Here is a 26,797-nt window from a genome sequence, read left to right as displayed (position 1 = left end):
TCTATCCAAGTTTTAAACAGAACTTAAGTCCTGCATGGCTCCTCGGACCACAAGCTTAGGGGAAATTAACAACTTATGGCTTCTATACAAGTTTTAAACAGAATCTAAGTCCTGCATGGCTCCTCGGACCATAGGCTTAGGGGAAATTAACAACTTATGGCTTCTATCCAAGTTTTAAATAGAACCTAAGTCCTGCATGGCTCCTCAGACCACAGGCTTAGGAGAAATTAACAACTTTTGGCTTCTATCCAAGTTTTAAACAGAACCTAAGTCCTGCATGGCTCTTCGGATCACAGGCTTAGGGGAAATTAACAACTTATGGCTTCTATACAAGTTTTAAACAGAACCTAAGTCTTGCATGGCTCCTCAAATCACAGGCTTAGGGAAAATTAACAACTTATGGCTTCTATCTAAATTTTAAACAGAACCTAAGTCCTGCATGGCTCCTCGGACCATAGGCTTAGGGGAAATTAACAACTTATGGCTTCTATACAAGTTTTAAACAGAACCTAAGCCTTGTATGGCTCTTCGGACCACAGGCTTAGGGGAAATTACCAACTTATAGCTTCTATTCAAGTTTTAAACAAAACCTAAGTCCTGCATGGCTTCTCGGACCACAGGCTTAGGGGAAATTAACAACTTATGGCTTCTATCCAAGTTTTAAACAGAACTTAAGTCCTGCATGGCTCCTCGGACCACAAGCTTAGGGGAAATTAACAACTTATGGCTTCTATACAAGTTTTAAACAGAATCTAAGTCCTGCATGACTCCTCGGACCATAGGTTTAGGGGAAATTAACAACTTATGGCTTCTATCCAAGTTTTAAACAGAACCTAAGTCCTGCATGGCTCCTCAGGGAAATTAACAACTTATGGCTTCTATCCAAGTTTTAAACAGAACCTAAGTCCTGCATGGCTCCTCAGACCACAGGCTTAGGGGAAATTAACAACTTATGGCTTCTATACAAGTTTTAAATAGAATCTAAGTCCTGCATGGCTCCTCGGACCACAGGCTTAGGGGAAATTAACAACTTATGGCTTCTATCCAAGTTTTAAACAAAACCTAAGTCCTGCATGGCTCCTCGGACCACATGCTTAGGGGAAATTAACAACTTATGGCTTCTATCCAAGTTTTAAACAAAACCTAAATCCTGCATGGCTCTTCGGACCACAAGCTTAGGGGAAATTAACAATTTATGACTTCTATCCAAGTTTTAAACAGAACCTAAGTCCTGCATGGCTACTCAGACCACAGGCTTAGGAAAAATTAACAACTTATGGCTTCTATCCAAGTTTTAAATAGAACCTAAGTCTTGCACGGCAGCCTTTACTGCCTAAAGTTCATTACACTGTCCTACTCTTATCACTCGATTATATTGGCAAAACGTTGTTGTAAACTTCAACTAAAGGAGCAATCACATTTACTCGGAACAATACAATAAAATCTCATCAACATCAAATAGAAGAGTAAAGAACAAGAGAAAGAGCTTTTATATTAATAAACGGAGATAATACAATACTGTTGGATGAAAAGTCTTTGAAAACAAAAATATAATACAACTTCTCTTCAAAATGATAAAAAAAAAAGAGAAGGAGAAAAACCCTAAGTGCTAAGCCTCAGTAGGGGGATCTTCTTTTTGCTCTGGCTGAGGAGGAGCAACATCCTTGGCTTTTGGGTCAACCCCATGACCCTCGACCTCAGTGATTGTCTCCTTAGAAGGATCCTTAGACTTGGAGAAGGGCTTCTTCCCCTTGCCCTTACCTTTGCCCTTCTCCGCCTCAGCATCCTCACTTTGGACGGCGACCTGGCCAAAGCCCTTAGTAACTTCGGCTATGGGGATGGCATTGGGAATAGCTGCAGGTTGCTCAGAAGCTTCAGGGGCATCGGCAGGGACCTCCCGAATCTCTAGAGGGTAGAAGACGTTTTCGGGCAGCCTCCAGGCAGAATCTGCAGGGACACCTGCAGCATTGAGAGCCTGACTCCATGTAATGCTGCAGTAGTCCCTACATACTTCTGACAATTCCTCGGTGAGCCTTGCTTCCGTCTCCTCCACTCCAAGCTGGTAAGCAGCCCTTTTCTCAGCCTCGGCTGCTTCCTTGGCTAGCTGGACCTCTTCCTTAGCTTTCTGCAACGTGGTTTTGAGATCCAGAACGGCTTGCTTTTCAGTGGCAAGTTTGGTCTCAGTCACGTACAGTAGCTGGCGTTGGTCTTCAGCTTGTTTCTTAGCGTTTTTCAGGCCAGTTTCAGTGCTCCTACGACCTTTCTCCGCCTCTTTGAACTTCTCAACCAGTTCATGCTGCTCCTGCTTGAGGGCCCCTAGGGTCTTCTCTACCTCGGCACGAGAGATGGCTTCAGTGTCAGCCATCTTGCGGGCGTCGTGACACCACTCCTCGGCCACAAAGACCTGCTGAGTAATCTGCCCAAAAATCACAAAATGACATGAGTTAGAATATAGTATGGCTCAATGATTATGCCTGTAAAAGGATAAGTTGCCTTACCATTGCAAGATCCCTCTTCAAAGACAGGAAGAGTTCATTCTGTGAAAAGCGCTTGTAAGCTTCCATGTCCCTAGGAAGGAGCATGGGCTGCTCTAGGGCTTTAGCGATGTACCCTGCTCGGCCCCTATTGTACTCTCGAACTGAGGCATTATAGGGAATTGCTGCTCCATCCACCTCAAGTTAAGGGCTCCAAGTACACGGCGGGATGCGCATTTCAACCCTTTCCAGCTCGTCTCAGCTCCCCACAGATGGAGCCCTTTTGTCCCGAGGCTCTTGGGTCACTTTTTGTTGTTTTGCACCCTGGCGAGGACCCACCTCTCCTTCCTTAAGGACTCGACAGGCCATTTCTTCTTCAAGTCAGGATTGACTTTTAGGCCGAGGTCGGCGAGGACCTGTGGAGGAGCAGGAGGAAGATTGGAGGGAGTTTGGGACTTTGTGGGCGCCTTCGAGGTTTGCCCCTTACCACGAGCAGCCATGAGCTCCTGCAAACTCTTATTGCCTTTATTTGAGGCCATGTCGTCCACCTCTTCGTCGGAGGAATCGTCTGGGCAGGAAATAACAAGGGGAGGAACGCCAATTGCCAAGTTTCTATCAGGCTCACCCTCGGCGTCCGAAAGTTCAATTAGGGGAGCCTTTAGGTTATCCTTCTCAAAATAGAACTCGTCTATCTCTTCCTCTAGTGAAAGACGAGATGACTCGGTCTTCTCTTCAACAAATGTTGCAGCTCCGGGATCGTAGATGTACAGCTAGTTGAGGATTCTGAAGAATGGGCAGGGTAACCGGTGGAAGATCCCTTCGAGCCAAGAACCTTGACTTTGACACGTCAATCTGAGATAACCTTGTACTACCCGCTTTTATTGATTGTCCGACGTCCAAAAAAGCACGGGATAAGGGCTCATAACCTAAGATTAAATGGGCGGCACGCAGTTGTCCGTCCTCGTGAACAAAGATCTCTGACTTCAAGAGATAGTTGAGGGCTTGAACGTTTGTATGGTTTAGCCGAGGAGCAACGTGGGCTTTATCTGCAAAACAACTGAGAAAGGAATTGTAGTCAGATTGTTAAAAGGACATTTTCTTAAAAAAAAAAAAAAGAAAAAAGAAAGTTCAAATTTCCAAGTGAAAGGAATAAAACTAAAGGGTTAAATCCCCTTCCCAAGGGATTGATCCTAGAGGTACCGCACCTGGATCTCCTAACCGAGTTAGACAATGAAGACCGTCGCTCCATTCCCCCGAGGCAATCAGGTAGTCATCCTTCATACCCTTATTGGACTTAGGAAGACAGGAGATTAGCCTAACGACCTCGGACCGAGATTTAAGGTAGTACCCCACTTTGGGAAGATGGTGGCACTCGTACATGTGAACCACGTTGTGCCATGTGAGACCTAAGCCCATCTGCTCGTTCAGGGCATCTATGCTGCCCAAGACCCTAAATAGGTTTGGGGCGCACTGATAAGGTGTTAACCTATGGTTAAGCAGGTAATCCTGGGTGATCCTACGCATGGGAAGCGTCATTCCTCCCTCTATAAAAGCAATCATGGGAATGACGACTTCACCCACTTCTCTATCAGTCAGTACTCGGTCCTTAGGACAATAAGTCAAAACCACCCCAGGCGGAATGTGGTACCTAGCTCTAAAAGCTTCCATGGCGGCGGGTGTATCTACTAAACGCTGGAATTTACCCATCTAGATAAACTGAAGGGCTGAGGAGGAATGCTGAGATGAAAATGGGGAAACGTAAAAGAATAAGAACTTATGGGTATCCGTACAATAATCTCTAACCTCTCAAGAAAAAACTTCTTACAGGAATGTCTACAGGAACTCAAAGGTCTAGTGTGTTTTAGGAAGACTGGGCACTGAAGTTCTCTGAAGTTCTTGGATGTTCATAAAAAAAGAAAGGCAAAAGAGTTTCTTCAAGGCTTTATATAGCAGGAAATGAGGGGAAAGGTTGCTCCTGCTCAAAATTCTAGGAGGATTGCCAGCCGTTGAATCTACGCTTTGTCGTTGGATGGGGGAACACAAAACCGCCTGGAGCAATTAATAACGCCTCGTAATCTACAACGCGTCAGAAGCAACCACTCCCACACGTGTGAACTAAAAAATAATTGATCTTATCTCTCAAAAAAATCAAAACCCTGCTTTTCTCCTCGGATGGAGAGAAAAACCGGAGTTTTGAGGGGTTATTGTGGGGGTTATGGCCCAAAAATAATGTATTGGGCCTTCGGCCTTGTCCGAGGACACTAACAAGTCCGAGGAGAGAAACATAATTTAGGTGATCTACTTTACAAGCCTTATCATTGGGAGACAAAGGGAAGAAGGTCCGAGGAGGAATTTCTCCTCGAACACGGAAAACCCAGACTAAGTGTATAGTCAAGTGGTTGAAGTACGTCCCCTGAACACGTGAAAGGGAAGAAAGCTCAAAATATCTAAAGAAAGTCTGCCACCACCACATTAAATGCATTACAACTGCTTTTTTGGCCGCATTAATATGGAAAAGACCCCTGAACAATGTTGCCTTGGCTGCCGCAACTCACAAAGGACTGAAAGTGGTGTCTGATGGGATGGGTGCTCAAGTGGAGGTCCAGATGATCAACAAGTGTACGGCCCAGATGATCAGAAAGAGCCTATATAATGCAGAGAAGCCCTCATGAAGTAGGGAAGGAAAAAGAAAGGTGATAATACGATAGCATCCAAAAGAACTCTAAGGTAATGATCTGTAATCATAAATAAAATCCCAAGTCTCCTCGGACAGAGGTCTTTTGACTATAATAGCTTTATTCTTGTCTGTTTGTTCCTCACCTCCATGCAAGCCATTGCTATACTCATCTAATCCTAGTTCTTTGACCCATACTCTACAAAATTCATTGTATTGGGCTTTTTGGACCAGGATCTCGTGCGGTTCGGGCTTGGGCTCCAAACTTTATCCTTACAACTTTCATGAAAAATATAAAAAACTATCAATAACATTTATTGTTTTAACATTTCTCTTAAAAGTAATATGATTAAAATTTCATATACAAGCAAAGTAAAAAAAAAAAAAATTAGGACAAAAAAAATACTAGTAATAATTTTGACATTTACATGCGAACCAAAATCATTGTACCAGAATGATACGGAAGAGAATAAAAATAACTTTTTATTTTTTATTTTTTATACAAGATAAAAACTATACTTTTAACTTAAGTGAACATGTCTATAAAACTACCTTATAGAAACCTGATGTCCAACTCTTATCCAACACTCCACAAAACTTGGAGGACCATGGGATGACTTTTGAGCAAATAGCGTTTTGTTCTGCACTTTGTTACTATAAATACTCACTGTAAGTAATACCTCTCATACGTTCATTGCTCTTAACAGTTCCACAGAGAGAGAGAGAGAGAAGCTAAGTTTTGTGGCAATGGCGAGTGGTGGTGGTGTTGAGGAAGTGAGCAACAAGCAAGTGATCTTGAAGGACTATGTGTCTGGTTTTCCTAAAGAATCAGACATGTGCTTGAACACTTCTGGTACCATAAAGCTGAAGGTTCCAGAAGGTTCCAATGCTGTTCTTGTGAAGAATCTGTACTTGTCTTGCGATCCCTACATGCGTGGTCGTATGAAACAGCCCATTCCTGGGAATGAGACTTACATCGAACCCTTCAAACCTGGTTCGGTAAGTTGTCCCACATTTTTTTTTTTTATTCGCTGAAATTTGTGAGTTAATGGGTATTTGTATTTTTTAGTATTGCATTTTTAAAAAAAAAAAACTTTTTGGAGTTATATGCATGATTCGATGGTTGGAAAGGAATTGTTAGTATTATTCTCTCTCTGTTTGTTCTTGGGTGAAAATGGTTTGTTTGTGTTGGAATTCTTGGTGTTATTTTCTGCTTGTTTTGCGTGGAATTGAAAATGGAATTTTGGGTTTTGTATAAACTATTAGATGAGTGAGAATTGAGATTCTTCTTTCTGTTTGTATGTGAAAAAATCAAAACCAATTAGAAATTTGTGAGTAAATATAAAAGTTTACTTATTTATATTATAATAAAAAAGAGCTAATGGGGTAATTGTGTTTTTAATTGCTGCATGGGGTGGAGTTCACTTCAGTCGAGATGCAATTTTTCTTGTTTATATTATTTTATTGTTTCCCCTTGTTCATGAAAGTTGCAATTTATTGGGCTAATTTTGTGCTAAAAAGTCTGAATCCCATGATTTGTTGGTCAAATTCATATATAATATAAAAATACTCATATGTTATGAATTTCTGTGTTCTTAAATTGTTTATATTTATATATTAAAAAAAAAAAAGATTGTAATCATTAGTTACAAGTGGTTGTCAAATTCTAAAATTTGCTCTCTATGAAAAGGCCAAGACACCAATTGGTTTGGTGTGGGCGGGATTTGAGCTTAAGTTCCTTATTGGATGACAGGATATGTATCAATTGAGTTGATTAGAACCAACATCAGGGTTGAAGTTTTGTCTATAAATAGTTGATTATAAAAGTTTGAGATTCAAGACTTTATAACTTACCAATAAAAATAAAAGACTAGAAGCTTAATTTTAAACAACACCATGATTAATTGTTTTTTTTTCCCCTGATTGATGCTGTGTCAAAGGGGTGCTTGAATTGATGACCTCGATGTTGAAACTATGCAGCCCATTGTTGGATATGGAGTAGCTAAAGTATTGGATTCTGGGCATCCAGACTTCAAGAAAGGTGACTTGATTTGGGGAATGACTGGATGGGAAGAATATAGTCTCATTACAGAAACACAGACTCTGTTTAAAATTCATCACACTGATGTTCCTCTCTCCTACTATACTGGACTTCTTGGTAGGCTCGCCCCAACCCCTTCTTATTTATTTATTTTCTTATTATGCTTTCGGGTTCCCACTTCAAATTTGTTTTATATGGATGTTTGGTTTCAATAAAACAGATGAAATAGTTGAAAATCATCTTCTTTTTATGTACTTGAGTGACGCCATATACAAGACTAAGGAAACCCATTAAGATTATTAAGCAATTTTTCAGTGTTATATGTTCTCATTTGGTATGGTTTACTTTTCAGCTTTTTGAAAAAGTGCTGTTAAAAAAAAATTGTATCTAAACTGAGGTTTAAAAAGGTGTATTTTAAAGTACAGTTTCAAACCTCCACGCCATGTATGGTGATATTTGACCTACAGGAATAGCTGTGATTTTCTGAATTTGAATTCCATTGAAATATATAGGGGCTGTAGCCCATGGGAAATAGTATATGAGTAGCATAAAATTTTCAAATAGTAATGTTATAATCATGATCATGGATGTTAATTTTGTAGTCACTATGATCTCAAATCATTAAATAATTGCTAATTTTGTAATGTTGTAATCATGATCTAGGATGCTAATTTATTAATGTTGTAATCATCATCATGGATGTTAATTTTGTAGTCTCATGCACCTCAATATATTGAAAGAGCCTGCTCCAGTAGCTGTCACAGCTCTTTGTTAAGTTGACTTCTCTCTCTCTAGTGAAGTAGAATATGAATTTATTCAGGCCTCTTTCTTTTCAAAATTTTATAGTGTTAGTTGTGTGTCCAAAAAGAGAACTTATTTACCATTGAAGCATTTGGTGATTCTGCCATCATTGACTTACCAGGCTGGAGGGTTTTTTTTTGGGGGGGAGTGGGGGGAGATTGTGGCTATCACATAGTAATTAAAACCATTATAGGGCACATATAGAAATTGAGCAAGTAATTTTGCTAGTCATTTTATTGTGCTATGTTTTCCTTTGTAATCAATGCTCATCTAACATATTTATTATATGTAGGTATGCCCGGTATGACTGCTTATGCTGGTTTTTATGAGATTTGCTCTCCTAAGAAAGGAGAACATGTCTTCATTTCAGCAGCTTCTGGGGCAGTTGGTCAACTTGTAGGACAGTTCGCCAAGCTATTGGGCTGCTATGTTGTTGGAAGTGCTGGAAGCAAAGAAAAGGTGAGTCTACTTATCATGAGGGTTCAATGTGTCAATTACTTAGAATAGTACCTACTTTTGTCTTTACACTTTAGTTAATTGTCTCATTCAACTCATCTGTAATCAGCCAAAAGTTGTTCTATGGGTGATATCTTGCATCTGGAAGATAAAGAGCACTCATGATGCAGGAGACGCAAGAAGATTATTATTTAGTATTATTTATGTTTGCAAGTCAATTATATTTTTATGTCTTAAATCCTATTAGGTTATTGGACTATTAGTATTTTAATTTGAAAGCAAGGTTATTTTTGTAATAAGGCAATTAGGGTTTCCTAGCCAATTAGAACTAGTGTTTAGCAATTTTTTATATGCAACTTATTGTACTCCTTGAGGAGGTAGTTGATATTTTGATGAATGAAGAAATAGCCGTTTAGTCTCTCTTTGGTCTGGTGCTGACTCCAGGTCTACCCTAGGTGCTGACTTCTAGTGGTTTCCCCACTTAATGTTGATTCCAAGCAAGGCCTAGGTGCTGACTCCTAGGTCATATCCCTTTATTTTATTGTTGTTTTAATTTTGTTCTGGTTGTCCTGCGTCAACTCACTCTCTCAATGTCTAGAGCATATGATTTTTCTATTTCTCACACTAAGAGACACAACAATGGTGCCTACTCATTTCCAACACTCATTCCAAGATTACAAAAGCATAGAGCTGTGATGGTGTTGTGTGGAGTTTGGGAGAGGTGATTTGTGTGCAACCTTACTAGGTAACCAAACTTCCTTGTTTTGGAGAGACTAATTTATGGACCTGAACCCACTATCTGTTGCTTTGGATGGAAGGCGTCTGCCATCACACTAAAAAGCCCAACCTTTGGTGTCATGCATTCTTGTTATTGAATTTTTTATTTTTTAAAAAAGTTTTTAATAGTCATCATTATCAAAAATAATTCTTTTTGTGTGTCTTATGCATACAAACATATTCCGTCACATGTCCGAACACATATTTAATTAATGCGAATGTCACTTATGTTTAAGTTTATGGGACTGGCTCTGTTTGGTTCAAGGATTTTGACTTTTGTCAAAAGTGACTTTGTGCTTGTTTCCACTGGACCACTGGTCATGGTCAATTGTCATACGCAGACAATTTTTTATTCTTATTTAGGGGTTGGTTTACTTGACCTGCGTGCAACCTCATTAACCAGCATTTTTTTTGTCTGCTTTTGTTGCTTTCCTCTATCATTTCTGCAATATAAGGTTGATTTGCTGAAGAACAAGTTTGGTTTCAACGAGGCCTTCAACTACAAAGAAGAGCCTGACTTACATGCAGCTTTAAAAAGGTTAGTAGTAATTTATGCTGTAATGAATATATGCAACTATCGCATGAGACTTGACTAAAAAATCTATGGTTTCTAGTTTCTACTGAAGTAAGCTGTTATTAACCATTATCTCAATATTGAAGACATCCCTTATATATGATATTCAAATTCAAGAAACATGGTTTACCTGAGGGATTTGTTTGACTTTCATTGTCATACAAGGCAGCCCATTTACAACAGGGTACTTTTCAAATCTGTAAGATGGGTTTGATTACACTTATTGTTGGTACACGAATAACAACTTTGTGCTTATTCTACTTTAAAGAAAGTAAAAAAAAAAGAAAAAAAGAGAGGAAGACAATGAGCTATTACTTAATTGGCACTTCGTTCTCCCTTAATAATGAGATTGGTAGTGAGGTTGTGAGTTCTAAATCCACTAAGTGTGTGTGCAACTTACTAATAAAAAAAGGAAAAAATAAAACAGAAAAAAAAAAAAAAATGCTTCAAACATAATGAGAGGAGTGTAAAGGAAACAACATTTTTGACAACGGTTGACATGACTTGTTGCGATTTGAGCTACATCACTTTAATCTAAGTCCAATTCTTACCCAACTTTTCTCTCAATTGCTAATATGGCCTGATGTGATTGGAGCAACATCACTTTTACATGGATGATGGGTTCATCATTAAAATCACTTTTATCATACACCAATCAGCATTTGCGAAAAATGTTTTTTTTTTAAGTTTTAATCTATGTGCTTGGGGAACCAAGAGCGACTAATCTTTAATTGGCATTCATGGTGCTCAAATCAAGAGGGTTGAGGTGTTTTTCTTGCAGGTACTTTCCAGAAGGCATTGATATTTATTTTGAGAATGTTGGGGGAAAGATGCTTGATGCAGTGATACTCAACATGAGGGCCCATGGCCGCATTGCTGTATGTGGGATGATTTCGCAGTACAACCTTGAGCACCCTGAAGGTGTGCACAATTTAATGACTGTGGTTTGGAAACGGGTCCGAATAGAAGGATTCATGGTTTATGAATACTACCACCTCTATCAAAAGTTCCTGGAGTTGGTTCTGCCTTGCATCAAAGAAGGGAAGATTACGTATGTGGAAGATGTAGCTGAAGGTCTGGAGAGTGCCCCAGCAGCACTGATAGGGCTCTTCACTGGCCGCAATGTTGGAAAGCAGGTAGTGGTAGTTGCTCGTGAATGAATGACCTTGTATGCAACTTCATAGTCCAAAAACTCTAGGTCTAGTAGGATTATTTACTGCAGATGTTACTTCTATTGGGTTTTGTTGGTAACAACAATTTTATTTCCTTAATGAAGTGTTATGTTGGAGTCAAAGAAATTCATAATCTTTTTACACAAACTCATTTAGTTGGAAACACTAAATTTATTATCTCACCTTGACATATCTCCTTGATATCTTGAGTAACACTTTATGCAAATGGAGTAAAGTTTCCATCGGATCCCAATTCCAATATGAACCCCATCTGTGTATCAGTGTATACCATGAAGTTTTGTAATCACTAATAAAAAATAGCTTATTTAACGTTTTCACCATGTGGATAGGTCTTGTTTAACTGCTTATGGCGTTTATTTATGAGGTATGCTCTCCTAAGAAAGGGGAGCATGTCTTCATTTAAGCAGCTTCTGGGGCAGTTGGTCAGCTTGTTCAACAGTTTGCATAACTAGTAAAAAAATTTCTTTAAGTGTACAAACAACTAGTGCAGCACGGCTATCCTTCTTTTTTTTTTTTCCTCAATATGCTAGGAATCTTTCCTATAAATTTCGCCCATATCAGAAGTTGAAAAGTTGGCATGTTTCACAAAAGTGGACTGGACACTTATGTTAAGTCATTTCTAACACACAACTATTTGGTTTTTTCTATACATGGTTATTAATTTGAACATTGTTTTGCTATTGTTGGTTTATATGCATGCAAACCGACATTATAACAACTATATGCATAGAGGGTAATTACTAGTTTAATTGAACTACCAATATCAATCTGTACACATTTGCAAAAAGTCTACAATTTTGTACATGTTTGCTTAAAAGTGTACAACTTTGTACTCAGTTTGTTTAGTCTTTAATGTAAATTTTATATTGTTGTTAGTACAACCATAATGTAAACTAATAATTTTCCACATATAAAATAGATGTCCAAATCCCACTGTTTCTCTCTCTCTCTCTCTCTCTCGATTGGTCTCTCCCTCTAGGCTCTCTTGCTCTCAATCTCCTTCTACCTCTCTATCCGAATCTCCTTCTCCCTCTCAATCTCTCAGATTTCAAGCTAGGATAAGGATTTTGTGGTGGGTTCTTTTTTTGATTTTACAAGGGGAAGGGGACGAGGATGATGCTGTATAGGCATTTGTTTTTATTTTAATTTCTGGGCTTTTTTTATTTTAATTAACGTTTTTTATAAATTAAGAAATAAATAATAAAAAATATATTAAATATTAAATTAAGGGCTAAACAGCGTAGTTTGGGGGATTTAATGGCAATACTAGATAACAAGTTAATGGAGGATTGAATTGAGGAGTTTTGAAACTTAGAGAACTGAAATGAAAAAAATATAAAATTAAAGGACTGAAATAAAAAGTAGTGAAACTTAGAGCGTAGATTTGAAATTTGAAAAAAAAAAAAAAAAAAAACACCAAGTCACAATTAAAAAAAAACATAAGTAAAATTGGTAAGCATTTTTGTCGTGTTTACCATCAAACAATAAATATGTTTTTTTTTTTTTTTTTTTTTTTTTTTTTGGGGCAGAATGCTAATTTCTTACTATATCTATATATGTTCAATTTCAAAACACTAGCATTATAACATTTCCTAATTATATGATAATGAAAATGTCAATAAAATTAAAGTTTGTGTCATAATCATAATAAAATTTTAGCAATACATTCTTCCCATTTAAATCAATTAATTTATTCAAATTTCCTATTTTTTATCAGGAAAATTTAGTGTAGTTTTTAAGTATGCATAATTAGAATTATAAACTAAATGAGTCTGAATTTGACAAGAATATGGTGTAAAACCCTTCTTTATTACCCCCTCTAATGTCAGTATGCCACATCAGCATTTTACAAATTAAGAAATAGGTAATGCCACATACAATCAATCCTTTTTTGCCCACCTAATCACAAATCTAACCAGCCACCAACCTTCGCTCATCACCAATATTAACCGCCAGCAACCCTAACATGCCCCTTCTTTGGACTGAACTTCAAGGGCAACATTTACATGTATATTATCATTCACTTTGACAGAAAAATCAATGTCCCGACTTGCAACAACAGCAATAGATTCTTGGAACTTGATTTGTTCTTCGAGTTCCATCAAATTAAGAGATTGTAACTCCTTTTCCGTCATGTTCTCAAGTTCCTCTTGCAATCTTGAAAGGTCTTTTTTCATGGCCTTTTTAGATTCAACTAAGACTTTGAGCTTTTCTGAAATAGCCTTGACATTTTCTGAAACATTGTTCGCCATTTGTTGTATTTCTTTCAAAAGTTTTCTTCAGTCACAATCGCTCGTTTTAAGATTGACAGTTCTAATACCACTTGTTAGAAACCCGATGCTCCTAATGGGGATGGGTATGAATTGTAGGGGAATTGACTTAATTCGATGTAGTCACCCTCCATAGAGAAAGAAAGAGACTAGCTCTAATGCACTAAGCAATTGGTTTATTATTCAATGATCCAATGTTGAATTACAATCGTGTATTTATAGGAGACTAACTCTAATCTTATCATGACCTTATTCTATTGGTTCTATTATTCCCCATATGTATTAATAATTCCAACATGTGTAAAATGTCATTAACATGCTTGGAATGGTAACTAACTAATTAAATCCTAATATAACAATTATTATCCATATGCTTATAGCATACCTAACAAACTTTCACAACAAATTTTAAGTGGTAAGTTGTTATTGATTGTTATGAGTGAACAAAAAAGTAATTTAAGTTGTGAATTTAAATTAGAAGTAATAATAATTTACCATCTCTGATTTGTTGTAATCGTAATACTTCTCTAAAACTAGTGAAGCATTGCAATCTAATTAATTATTTTTAGTCAATAAACTAGGTTGCTTTCCAATAAAAAGACAAGAAAAGTTGGCATGTTCCACAAGAGTGGATTGGAGACTTTTGTTTAAGTCAATTCTAACACAACTATTTGGTTGTTTTGCATTAATTTCTTTTTTTCTTTTAAATCTTTTATATATGGGTATTAATTCAAATTGTTTTGCTGTTGATAGTTTGTATGCATGCAAACTGCGCCATTATAAGTAAAATCAAAATTTTAAATATACCATTTTCGACCCGATTCAATTCATTTATTAAGAGAAAATACATCACGGTACGGGTGTATGTTTCTCCCCTCTCACAGTTGGTGGAACTCACTAGTTATGGGTCCCACCAAGTTGTGAGAGAGAGGAAGCATACATCCGTAACAGGGTATACTTCCTCATTTATTAGAATCAAATATTTTAATATTGATTTATTTTGATATATTATTTTGGAATTATTGCTAAAAATATTATAATATATATTTTTAATGTCAACGTTACATAATATAATATGTCATATGACATATACGAGTAAAAAAAAAAAAATCATGTCATGCATGAATAAACTGTGAATTAAACAAGAGAAAGAACAAAACTGCGAAGTAAACAAGAGAAACGTATTATTAATGAAAAATAATACTATTAAAATGTCATATACGTCCCATAAAAATTAAAAAATAATTTAGGACAAAAAAATATAATTTGAGTTTTCACATTTAAATACGGACCAAATTAAAATCATCGTACCAGAATGAAACGGAAGAGAATAAAGTCATAACTCTCACACGATCGTTGCTCTTAACAGTATAGAGAGAGAGAGAGAGAGAGAGAGAGAGAGAGAGGGGCTAAGTTTTGTAGCCATGGCGAGTGGTGGTGGTGTTGAGGAAGTGAGCAACAAGCAAGTGATCTTGAAGGACTATGTGTCTGGTTTTCCTAAGGAATCAGACATGTACTTGAACACTTCTGGTACCATAAAGCTGAAGGTTCCAGAAGGTTCCAATGCTATTCTTGTGAAAAATCTGTACTTGTCTTGCGATCCCTACATGCGTCCTCGTATGTGACAGCCCATTCCTGAGAATGAGACTTACGTCGAACCCTTCAAACCTGGTTCGGTCAGTGGGTCCCACCTCTTTTTCTTTTTTCGGGGGAGTTTCATTATTCATTGAGTGTTTGTAATGAAATCGGAAATGGAATATTGGGTTTCGGAGATAATGCTTAGATGGTTGATAATTGAGATTTTTCTTTTTTAAATATATATATATATATATATATTTTTTGGTTCTTTGAAATTTGGGCTATAGGTAAGATCGGGTCCTCTCTCACTGCTCTCTCTTTTCTTTCCTTTTCACCATTCTCCCCCTCTCTTCTCTCTAACCTGATTTGCAATCCTTTTTTTTTTTTAATCTGGGTTTGCGGACTGCATGTAGGTGTTGGTGGTGATGGATCCAGGCGGTAGTGGTTGCTGATCGGTGGTTTTGACGCTTGTTCTTCTTTGGGGTTGCTATTTTTACTTATTTATTTATTTTATTTTTTTTTGTTGGTGGTTGCTAGGGTGTATGTGGTGGTGGGGTGATGGGTGGGTTTTGATTTTGGGTAGGTGGATTGGGAGTGGTGGCTGGCTAGGCTTGGATGAAATCAGTGGCTGGGTTGGGAGTGGTAGACGGAGTGGTGGCCGGATCATTTTTGGGTTTGCCACCGTGGGCCGACGTTTTGCTCGTCGTAGATTTGCCATCATGAATTTAGGTTTTTCTCATCGTGGATTTGGGCTTGCTCACCTTGGTTATTTTATTTTATTTTATTTTAATTTTTTTTTTTTTGGTGGTGGGTTTTGCTCAGTCGTGATCTTCTACAAACCCCATGGTGGTGGGTGGATTTTGATGTTGGATAGGCAAAACGTGGGTTTTGGTGGTTGTTGATGTTTATGGTGAATGGTGATGGTGAGTCATTTTTTGTGGGGTGGGGTGGGGGGAATGGTTTGTACATGAGAGAGCTGAACATGTGTGTAAAGAGGCTGAAGATGCAGGCTTAAAACATTTTACTTGATTGGCTTATAAATCGAGTTTTAGAGACTTGATTTCTAGGTAGACGCCACATGGAAAAAATGTCAAATCAAACATGATTAGAACACTAAAACTAAGTTTTTGAGACTCGATTTATAAGTCCTAAATCGAGTCTTTTAAACTCAAAATGTTAGTAAAAAATATAGTTTTGTAAGAGTGCCTACTAATTATATTGTTTGGCAAACATGGTTAATTCCCAATTTCCACCCTTTCCTGCATGTCTACATATAAAACTAGTGAAGCATTGCAATATAATTAATTTTTTATAGTCAATTAACTAGGAATCTTTCCTAAAAAATTCGCCCATATCGAGGCCAAAAATAAAAAGAACAAAATAACAAGAAAATATGGCACGTTCCACAAGAGCGGCTGTGGATTGGAGACTTTTGTTTAGGTCATTTTTAACACACAACTAGTTGTTATGCATTAATTTCTTTTAGATTTTTTATATTATATATTGTTATTAATTTGAACATTGTTTGCTATTGATAGTTTGTATGCATGCAAAACGCCATTATCAGAAAAAATCAATTTGTTTAAATATACTATTTTGGACCTGATTCGATTTGTTTATGTAAACCAAATATTTTGATATTAACTTATTTTGGCATATTGTTTTGGAATTACTGCTAAAATTATAATATATATAGATATAGATATATATATATATATATATTTTTTTTTTAATATCATTATTACATGATATAATATGTTGAAAAATAAATAAAAAAATCTTAACGAATAAAAAAGAAATCATGTCATGCATGAGTAAACCGGAAAGTGAACATATTATTAATTAAAAGTAAGGTCATATTAATGGATGCCTTAAGACAATTATTAATAAATCAATTATTAATAAACCATAACTGGAAAGTTTTAATACTATTTTTATGAAAAATATAAAAAATAATCAATAACATTTATTATTTTATCATTCTTCTAATAAAATGTTTCTAAAAATAGTTCTTAAATTAATAGCTTATGACATTAATTAACATTTTCCTTAAAAGTAATACTATTAAAATTTCATATACAAGCAAAGTTAAAAAAAAAAAAAAAAAAAACAATTTAGGACAAAAAAAAATGACATTTACATATGGACTGTAATCATCGTACCAGAATGGAACTGAAGAGAATAAAAATGACTTTTGAGTCAAAAAACGTTTTGTTCCAAACTTTGGGTGAGTTTTGTTCAATTTTATTTTGATATTGTGTTTTTTGAAAAAGTGGGGGATTAAAAAACTAAAAAAGTACGGTATGAAACTGAGTTTTTTGTAAAAGTTGAGTGTTTGGTAAAAACTGTTAAAAAATGTTTTTTGAAAAAGCTGAGTATTTGACTAACACTTATAAAAGTGGCAGTTTGAGAGATAAATTACCAAAAAAGACAATGTCTATATAAAGAGAATTTTTTGTTTTAATTACCTCACTTAATGCAAGTTATGGACACAATATTTTCACAAAAATTTCACAATAAAGTTTATATGACAAGTTGTTAATGGTAAGGAAAAAAAATATCACTAGTAACCGTAGGTCTAGATGAGAATTAATAACAATTTAGTATGTAAACTTTATTATGAAATTGTTATAAAAATATTCTGTCAATAATACTATTTTTTTAAAGAAAAATACTATTAATTTAAAAAGTTTAGAGATATAATAAAATGCTATAATATTTTCACAATATTAATTTAAAATTAACCTTTATAAAATAAAATTTTATTAACACTTAATCTTTTAAATGAGTTGTTCTAACGTGTACCCCATTTTTTCTCTACCACGTACTCGTTCACTTTGTCCTCATCTTCTTATCTTTTACTTACCTCCACACACACACACACACACACACACACACACACAAGTCTGAGCTCTCTCTCTCTCTCTCGCTCCCTCTCTCTACTCCATTTGTTACTATAAATATTAACTTACACGTTCATTGCTCAAAACAGTTCCACAGTGAGAGAGAGCGGGAGAGAAGCTAAGGTTTGTGGCAATGGCGAGTGGTGGTGGTGGTGTTGAGGAAGTGAGCAACAAGCAAGTGATCTTGAAGGACTATGTGTCTGGTTTTCCTAAAGAATCAGACATGTACTTGAACGCTTCCGGTAGAATAAAGCTGAAGGTTCCTGAAGGTTCCAATGCTGTTCTTGTGAAAAATCTGTACTTGTCTTGCGATCCCTACATGCGTCCTCGTATGAAACAGCCCATTCCTGGGAATGAGACTTACATCGAACCCTTCAAACCTGGTTCGGTAAGTTGTCCCACTTTTTTTTTATTCTCTGAAATTTGTGAGTTAATGGGTTTATGCATGATTCGATGGTTGCAAAGGAATTGTTAGTATTATTCTCTCTTTGTTTGTTCTTGGGTGAAAATGGTTGGTTTGTGTTGGAATTCTTGGTGTTATTTTCTGCTTGTTTTGCGTGGGATTGAAAATGGAATTTTGGGTTTTATATAAACTATTAGATGAGTGAGAATTGAGATTCTTCTTTCTGTTTGTATGTGGAAAAAAGCAAAACCAATTAGAAATTTGTGAGTAAATGGGGGTATATACTGTTTGTTGTTTCAATAAAAGTTTACTTATTTATATTATAATAAAAAAAAGAAAAAAAAGCTAATGGGGTAATTGTGTTTTTAATTGCTGCATGGGTGGAGTTCACTTCAGTCGAGATGCAATTTTTCTTGTTTATATTATATTATTATTTCCCCTTGTTCATGAAAGTTGCAATTTATTGGGCTAATTTTGTGCTGAAAAGTCTGAATCCCATGATTTGTTGGTCAAATTCATTTATAATATTAAAATACTCATATGTTATGAATTTCTGTGTTCTTAAATTGTTTATATTAAAAAAAAAAAAAAAAAAGATTGTAATCATTAGTTACAAGTGGTTATCAAATTCTAAAATTTGCTCTCTATGAAAAGGCCAAGACACCTATTGGTTTGGTGTAGGCGGGATTTAAGCTTAAGTTCCTTATTGGATGACAGGATATGTATCAATTGAGCTGACTTCAACTAAAAGTTTGAGATTCAAGACTTTATAACTTACCAATAAAAAAAAAAAACTAGAAGCTTCATTTTAAACAACACCATGATTAATTGTTTTTTTTTCCCTGATTGATGTTGTGCCAAGGGGGTGCTTAAATTGATGACCTCGATGTTGAAACTATGCAGCCCATTGTTGGAAATGGAGTAGCTAAAGTTTTGGATTCTGGGCATCCAGACTTCAAGAAAGGTGACTTGATTTGGGGAAAGACTGGATGGGAAGAATATAGTCTCATTACAGCAGTACAGACTCTGTTTAAAATTCATCACACTGATGTTCCTCTCTCCTACTATACTGGAATTCTTGGTAGGCTCACCCCAACCCCTTCTTATTTATTTATTTTCTTACTATGCTTTTGGGTTCCCACTTCAAATTTGTTTTAAATGGATGTTTGGCTGCAATAAAGACAGACGAAATAGATGAAAATTATCATCCTCTTTTTATGTACTTGAGTGATGTCATATACAAGACTAAGGAAACCCATTAAGATTATTAAGCAATTTTTCAGTATTATATGTTCTCATTTGGTATGGTTTACTTTTCAGATTTTTCAAAATGTGCTGTTAAAAAAAAATTGTATCTAAAGTGAGGTTTTAAAAAGTATATTTTAAAGTGCAGTTTCATACCTCCGCACCATGTATGGTGATATTTGACCTACAGGAATAGTTGTGATTTTCTGAATTTGAATTCCATTGAAATATGTAGGGGCTGTAACCCATGGGAAATAGTATACGAGTAGCATAAAATTTTCAAATAGTAATGTTGTAATCATGATCGTGGATGTTAATTTTGTAGTTACTATGATCTCAAAACCATTAAATAATTGCTAATTTTGTAATGTTGTAATCATGATCTAGGATGCTAATTTATTAATGTTGTAATCATGATCATGGACGTTAATTTTGTAGTCTCATGCACCTCAATATATTGAAAGAGCCTGCTCCAGTAGCTGTCACAACTCTTTGTTAAGTTGACTTCTCTCTCTCTGGTGAAGTAGAATATGAATTTATTAAGGCCTCTTTCTTTTCAAAATTTTATAGTGTTAGTTGTGTGTCCAAAAGAGAACTTATTTACCATTGAAGCATTTGGTGATTCTGGCATCATTGACTTACCAGGCTGGGGTTTTTTTTTTTTTTTTTGGGGGGTGGGGGGGGTGGGGGGGTGGGTGGGTGGGGGGGGGGGAGGGAGGGAGGGAGTGGGGGAGATTGTGGCTATCACATAGTACTTAAAACCATTATAGGGCACATATAGCAATTGAGCAAGTAATTTTGCTAGTCATTTTATTGTGCTATGTTTTCCTTTGTAATCAATGCTCATCTAACATATTTATTATATGTAGGTATGCCCGGTATGACTGCTTATGCTGGTTTTTATGAGATTTGCTCTCCTAAGAAAGGAGAGCGTGTCTTCATTTCAGCAGCTTCTGGGGCAGTCGGTCAACTTGTAGGACAGTTCGCCAAGCTATTGGGCTGCTATGTCGTTGGAAGTGCTGGAAGCAAAGAAAAGGTGAGTCTACTTATTATGAGGGTTCAATGTGTCAATTACTTTGAATAGTACCTACTTTTGTCTTTACACTTTAGTTAATTGTCTCATTCAACTCATCTGTAATCAGTCCAAAGTTGTTCTATGGGTGATATCCTGCATCTGGAACTCCTAGATAAAGAGCACTCATTCTCTCAATGGCTAGAGCATATGATTTTTCTATTTCTAACACTAGGAGACACAACAGTGGTGCCTACTCATTTCCAACACTCATTCCAAGATTACAAAAGCATAGAGCTGTGATGGTGTTGTGTGGAGTTTGGGAGAGATGATTCATGTGCAACCTTACTAGGTAACCAAACTTCCTTGTTTTGGAGAGACTGATTTATGGACCTGAACCTACTATCTGTTGCTTTGGATGGAAGGCGTCTGCCATCACACTAAAGCCCGACCTTTGGTGTTATGCATTCTTGTTATTGAATTTTTTTTAAAAGGTTTTTAATAGTCATCATTATCAAAAATAATTCTTTTTATGTGTCTTATGCATACAAACATATTCCGTCACATGTCCGAACACATATTTAATTAATGCAAATGTCACTTATGTTTAAGTTTATGGGATTGGCTCTGTTTGGTTCTAGGTTTTTGACATTTGTCAAAAGTGACTTTGTATTCGTTTCCACTGGAACACTGGTCATGCTCGATTGTCATACTAAGACAATTTTTTACTCTTATTTAGGGGTTCGTTTATTTGACCTGTGTGCAACCTCATTAACCAGCATTTTTTTTCTGTCTGCTTTTGTTGCTTTCCTCTATCATTTCTGCAATATAAGGTTGATTTGCTGAAGAACAAGTTTGGTTTCAACGAGGCCTTCAACTACAAAGAAGAGCCTGACTTACATGCAGCTTTAAAAAGGTTAATAGTAATTTATGCTGTAATGAATATATGTAACTATCACATGAGACTTGACTAAGAATCTATGGTTTCTAGTTTCTACTGAAGTAAGCTGTTATTAACCGTTATCTCAGTATTGAAGACATTCCCTTATATATGATATTCAAATTCAAGAAACATGGTTTACCTGAGGGATTTGTTTGACTTTCATTGTCATACAAGGCAGCCCATTTACAACAGGGTACTTTTCAATTCTGTAAGATGGGTTTGATCACACTTATTGTTGGTACACGAATAACAACTTTGTGCTTATTCCACTTTATAGAAAGTTAAAAAAAATAAATAAAAAAAAATAATAATAATAATGACAATGAGCTATTACTCAATTGGCACTTCGTTCTCCCTTGATAATGAGATTGATAGTTAGGTTGTGAGTTCTAAACCTACTATGTGTGCAACTTACTAATAAAAAAAGGAAAAAAAAAAAAGAGAAAAAAAAAAGCTTCAAACATAATGAGAGGAGTGTAATTGTAAGGAAACAACATTTTTGACAACGGTTGACATGACTTGTTGCGATTTGAGTAACATCACTTTAATCTGAGTCCAATGCTTACTCAACTTTTCTCTCAATTGCTAATATGGCCTACTGTGATTGGAGCAACATCACTTTTACATGGGTGATGGGTTCACCATTAAAATCACTTTTATCATACACCAATCAAAATAAATCATATCAGCATTTGCGAAAAATGTTTGTTTTCCTTATTGTTTAAGTTTTAATCTATGTGCTTGGGGAACCAAGAGCAACTGATCTTTAATTGGCATTCATGGTGCTCAAATCTAGAGGGTTGAGGTGTTTTTCTTACAGGTACTTTCCAGAAGGCATTGATATTTATTTTGAGAATGTTGGGGGAAAGATGCTTGATGCAGTGCTACTCAACATGAGGGCCCATGGCCGCATTGCTGTATGTGGGATGATTTCGCAGTACAACCTTGAGCACCCCGAAGGTGTGCACAATTTAATGACTGTGGTTTGGAAACGGGTCCGGATAGAAGGATTCCTGGTTTCTGAATACCACCACCTCTTTCCAAAGTTCCTGGAGTTCGTTCTGCCTTACATCAAAGAAGGGAAGATTACGTATGTGGAAGATGTAGCTGAAGGTCTGGAGAGTGCCCCAGCAGCACTGATAGGGCTCTTCACTGGCCGCAATGTTGGAAAGCAGGTAGTGGTAGTTGCTCGTGAATGAATGACCTTGCATGCAACTTCATAGTCCAAAAAAATCTAGGTCTAGTAGGATTATTTACTGCAGATGTTACTTCTATTGGGTTTTGTTGGTAACAACAATTTTATTTCCTTAATGAAGTGTTATATTGTTGGAGTCAAAGAAATTCATAATCTTTTTACACACTCATTTAGTTGGAAATACTAAATTTATTATCTCACCTTGACATATCTCCTTGGTATCTGGAGTAACACTTTCTGCAAATGGAGTAAAGTTTCCTTCGGATCCCAATTCCAATATGAACCCCATGTGTGCATCAGTGTATACCATGAAGTTTTGTAATCACTAATAAAAAATAGCTTATCTAACGTTTTCACTATGTACATAGGTCTGGTTTAACTGCTTATGGCGTTTATTTATGAGGTATGCTCTCCTAAGAAAGGAGAGCATGTCTTCATTTAAGCAGCTTCTGGGGCAGTTGGTCAGCTTGCTCAACAGGTTGCATAACTAGTAAAAATAATTTCTTTAAGTGTACAAACAACTAGTGCAGCACGGCTATCCTTTTTTTTTTCCCTCAATATGCTAGGAATCTTCCCTATAAATTTCGCCCATATCAGAAGTTGAAAAGTTGGCATGTTTCACAAAAGTGGACTGGACACTTATGTTAAGTCATTTCTAACACACAACTATTTGGTTTTTTCTATACATGGTTATTAATTTGAACATTGTTTTGCTATTGTTGGTTTATATGCATGCAAACCGACATTATAACAACTATATGCATAAAGGGTAATTACTAGTTTAATTGAACTACCAATATCAATCTGTACACATTTGCAAAAAGTCTACAATTTTGTACATGTTTGCTTAAAAGTGTACAACTTTGTACTCAGTTTGTTTAGTCTTTAATGTAAATTTTATATTGTTGTTAGTACAACCACAATTTTAAACTAATAATTTTCCACATATAAAATAGATGTCCAATCCCACTGCTTCTCTCTCTCTCTCTCTCTCTCTATTGGTCTCTCCCTCTAGGCTCTCTTGCTCTCAATCTCCTTCTACCTCTCTATCCGAATCTCCTTCTCCCTCTCAATCTCTCAGATTTCAAGCTAGGATAAGGATTTTGCGGTGGGTTCTTTTTTTGATTTTACAAGGGAAGGGGACGAGGATGATGCTGTATAGGCATTTGTTTTTATTTTAATTTCCGGACTTTTTATTTTAATTAACGTTTTTTATAAATTAAGAAATAAATAATAAAAAAATATATTAAATATTAAATTAAGGGCTAAACAGCGTAGTTTGGGGGATTTAACGGCAATACTAGATAACAAGTTAATGGAGGATTGAATTGAGGAGTTTTGAAACTTAGAGAACTGAAATGAAAAAAATATAAAATTAAATGACTGAAATGAAAAGCAGTGAAACTTAGAGCGTAGATTTTGAAATTTGACCAAAGAAAAAAAAAAAAAAAACAAAAGTAAAATTGGTAAGCATTTTTGTCGTGTTACCATCAAACAATAAATATGTTTTTTTTTTTTTTTTTTTTTGGAACAGAATGTTAATTTCTTACTATATCTATATATGTACAATTTCAAAACACTAGCATTATAAACATTTCCTAATTATACGATAATGAAAATGTCAATAAAATTAAAGTTTGTGTCATAATCATAATAAAATTTTAGCAATACATTCTTCCCATTTAAATCAATTAATTTATTCAAATTTCCTATTTTTTATCCGGAAAATTTAGTGTAGTTTTTTTTTTTTTAAACAAAAAATTTAGTGTAGTTTTTAAGTATGCATAATTAGAATTATAAACTAAATGAGTTTGAATTTGACAAGAATATGGTGTAAAACCCTTCTTTATTACCCCTTCTAACGTCAGCATGCCACATCAGTATTTTACAAATTAAAAAATAGGTAGTGCCACATACAATCAATCCTCTTTTGCCCACCTAATCACAAATCTACTCCTCTCTCAAATCTAACCAGCCACCAACCTTCGCTCATCACTCATCACCAATATTAATCGCCAGTGACCCTAACATGCCCCTTCTTTGGACTGAACTTCAAGGGCAACATTTACATGTATATCATCATTCACTTTGACAAAAAAAATCAATGTCCCGACTTGCAACAACAGCAATAGATTCTTGGAACTTGATTTGTTCTTCGAGTTCCATCGAATTAAGAGATTGTAACTCCTCTTCCGTCATGTTCTCAAGATCCTCTTGCAATCTTGAAAGGTCTTTTTTCATGGCCTTTTTAGATTCAACTAAGACCTTGAGCTTTTCTGAAATAGCCTTGACATTTTCTAAAACATTGTTCACCATTTGTTGCATTTTTTTCAAAAGTTTTCTTCAGTCACAATTGCTTGTTTTAAGATTGACTACTCTAATACCACTTGTTAGAAACCCGGTGCTCCTAATGGGGACGGGTATGAATTGTAGGAAAATTGACTTAATTCGATGTAGTCACCCTCCATAGAGAAAGAAAGAGACTAGCTCTAATGCACTAAGCAATTGGTTTATTATTCAATGATCCAATGTTGAATTACAATAATGTATTTATAGGAGACTAACTCTAATCTCATCATGACCTGATTCTATTGGTTCTATTATTCCCCATGTGTATTAATAATTCTAACATTTGTAAAATGTCATTAACATGCTTGGAATGGTAACTAACTAACTAAATCCAAATATAACAATTATTATCCATATGCTTGTAGCATACCTAACAAACTTTCACAACAAATTTTAAGTAACAGGTTGTTATTGATTGTTATGAGTGATCAAAAAAAGTAATTTAAGTTGTGAATTTAAATTAGAACTAATAATAATTTACCATCTCTGATTTGTTGTAAAAGTAATTGTAGGGGTAAGGGCCCAAGATCGTATATTAGGTTTTGGGCTTTATTCGATGGGATAAATAGGTCCGAGGAGAAACTATTAATTATGAGATATTCTTAGACTAAGTTCTATGAGTGGAGAGCAAATGAATGGCTGTTCGAGGAGTACAGACTCCTCGGACTTAATGAATATGGTTCAAAATATATAATCCAGTAATTAAAGTGGCCTACCGAGAAGGTTCAATGATAGAGATGTGCTTCATGGGCATGTGAGAAGAGAACCTAAAAATATCTAAGAGAAGGCTGACATCGCCGCATTAAATGCACAACAGCTACTTTACTGGCTGCATTTATGTGAAGAAGACCTCTGAACAGTACTACCTTGGCTGTATCACAACTCACAGAGAGTTAGGAAAGGTGGCTGATGGGACAAGTACTCAAGTAAAGGTTCAGATAATCAACAAGTCGAGAGTGAAGATGACACAAAAGAAGATATATAGGGTGGAAGACTCTTCATGAAAAGGGGATCGAAAAATAGAGAGAGAACACTGTAGCAATCTAAACTGTCTTAGTATCCAACTGTGATCAATATACAATAATTGTGGCCTCCTCGGACTAAAAGTCCATTGATATCAACATCTCTTATTTGTGCTTGATTGTCATCTAGTCCAATACTAGCCGTTGTTCAATTCACTAGGACCTAGTTCTTTGACCCATTCTCTACAAATTCATTGTATTGGGCTTATTGGATCAAAACTCCATACATTTTGGGCTTGGGCCCCAAATTGTGATCCTACAGTAATACTTCTCTAAAACTAGTGAAGCATTGCAATCTAATTAATTATTTTTAGTCAATAAACTAGGTGTCTTTCCAATAAAAAGACAAGAAAAGTTGGCATGTTCCACAAGAGTGGATTGGAGACTTTTGTTTAAGTCAATTCTAACACAACTATTTGGTTGTTTTGCATTAATTTCTTTTTTTCTTTTAAATTTTTTTATTTATGGGTATTAATTCAAATTGCTTTGCTGTTGATAGTTTGTATGCATGCAAACCGCGCCATTATAAGTAAAATCAAAATTTTAAATATACAATTTTGGACCTGATTCACAAGAGTGGATTGGAGACTTTTGTTTAAGTGAATTCTAACACAACTATTTGGTTGTTTTGCATTAATTTCTTTTTTTCTTTTAAATTTTTTATTTATGGGTATTAATTCAAATTGTTTTGCTGTTGATAGTTTGTATGCAGGCAAACCGCGCCATTATAAGTAAAATCAAAATTTTAAATATACCATTTTGGACCCGATTCAATTCATTTATTAAGAGAAAATACACTCCGGTACGGATGTATGTTTCTCCCCTCTCACAATTGGTGGGACTCACTAGCTATGGGTCCCACCAAGTTGTGAGAGAGAGGAAGCATA

The 26,797-nt window shown here is 35.7% G+C and overlaps 2 protein-coding genes across 4 annotated transcripts; both read left to right on the top strand.

Moving 5' to 3' along the window:
- Positions 1-5,716: 5,716 nt before the first annotated feature.
- LOC115963049 (2-alkenal reductase (NADP(+)-dependent)-like) lies at positions 5,717-11,159 on the top strand. The gene is made up of 5 exons (XM_031081936.1): positions 5,717-6,147; positions 7,129-7,306; positions 8,283-8,449; positions 9,679-9,761; positions 10,579-11,159. The coding sequence occupies exons 1-5, from the start codon at positions 5,896-5,898 to the stop codon at positions 10,955-10,957; spliced, it is 1,059 nt and encodes a 352-aa protein (XP_030937796.1). The 5' UTR covers positions 5,717-5,895; the 3' UTR covers positions 10,958-11,159.
- Positions 11,160-14,617: 3,458 nt separating this feature from the next.
- LOC115963047 (2-alkenal reductase (NADP(+)-dependent)-like) lies at positions 14,618-22,749 on the top strand. 3 transcript variants are annotated; one of them, XM_031081932.1, is made up of 6 exons: positions 14,618-14,807; positions 17,995-18,129; positions 19,048-19,225; positions 20,259-20,425; positions 21,235-21,317; positions 22,165-22,749. In XM_031081932.1, the coding sequence occupies exons 1-6, from the start codon at positions 14,685-14,687 to the stop codon at positions 22,541-22,543; spliced, it is 1,065 nt and encodes a 354-aa protein (XP_030937792.1). In that variant the 5' UTR covers positions 14,618-14,684; the 3' UTR covers positions 22,544-22,749. The 3 variants fall into 3 exon arrangements, with proteins under 3 accessions (XP_030937792.1, XP_030937789.1, XP_030937790.1); XM_031081929.1 differs by lacking the exon at positions 14,618-14,807 and having other exon boundaries at positions 17,729-18,129; XM_031081930.1 differs by lacking the exon at positions 14,618-14,807 and having other exon boundaries at positions 18,042-18,129; positions 19,007-19,225.
- Positions 22,750-26,797: the final 4,048 nt, after the last annotated feature.

This window comes from Quercus lobata, chromosome 10 (genome assembly GCF_001633185.2).
Source record: "Quercus lobata isolate SW786 chromosome 10, ValleyOak3.0 Primary Assembly, whole genome shotgun sequence".
NCBI lineage: Eukaryota > Viridiplantae > Streptophyta > Magnoliopsida > Fagales > Fagaceae > Quercus > Quercus lobata.
The sequence above is the reverse complement of the archived record's forward strand: the minus strand, read 5'-3'. Positions and strand labels throughout refer to the sequence as shown.

What these genes read in the sequence shown, in the direction of transcription:
- LOC115963049 (XM_031081936.1), top strand. Translation starts at nt 5,896, where the DNA reads ATGGCGAGTGGTGGTGGTGTTGAGGAAGTGAGCAACAAGCAAGTGATC. An exon ending in CTACTATACTGGACTTCTTG is followed by an intron (nt 7,307 to 8,282) that starts GTAGGCTCGCCC and finishes TATTATATGTAG; the next exon opens with GTATGCCCGGTATGACTGCT. An exon ending in TTACATGCAGCTTTAAAAAG is followed by an intron (nt 9,762 to 10,578) that starts GTTAGTAGTAAT and finishes TTTTTCTTGCAG; the next exon opens with GTACTTTCCAGAAGGCATTG.
- LOC115963047 (XM_031081932.1), top strand. Translation starts at nt 14,685, where the DNA reads ATGGCGAGTGGTGGTGGTGTTGAGGAAGTGAGCAACAAGCAAGTGATC. An exon ending in AACCCTTCAAACCTGGTTCG is followed by an intron (nt 18,130 to 19,047) that starts GTAAGTTGTCCC and finishes GAAACTATGCAG; the next exon opens with CCCATTGTTGGAAATGGAGT. An exon ending in CTACTATACTGGAATTCTTG is followed by an intron (nt 19,226 to 20,258) that starts GTAGGCTCACCC and finishes TATTATATGTAG; the next exon opens with GTATGCCCGGTATGACTGCT.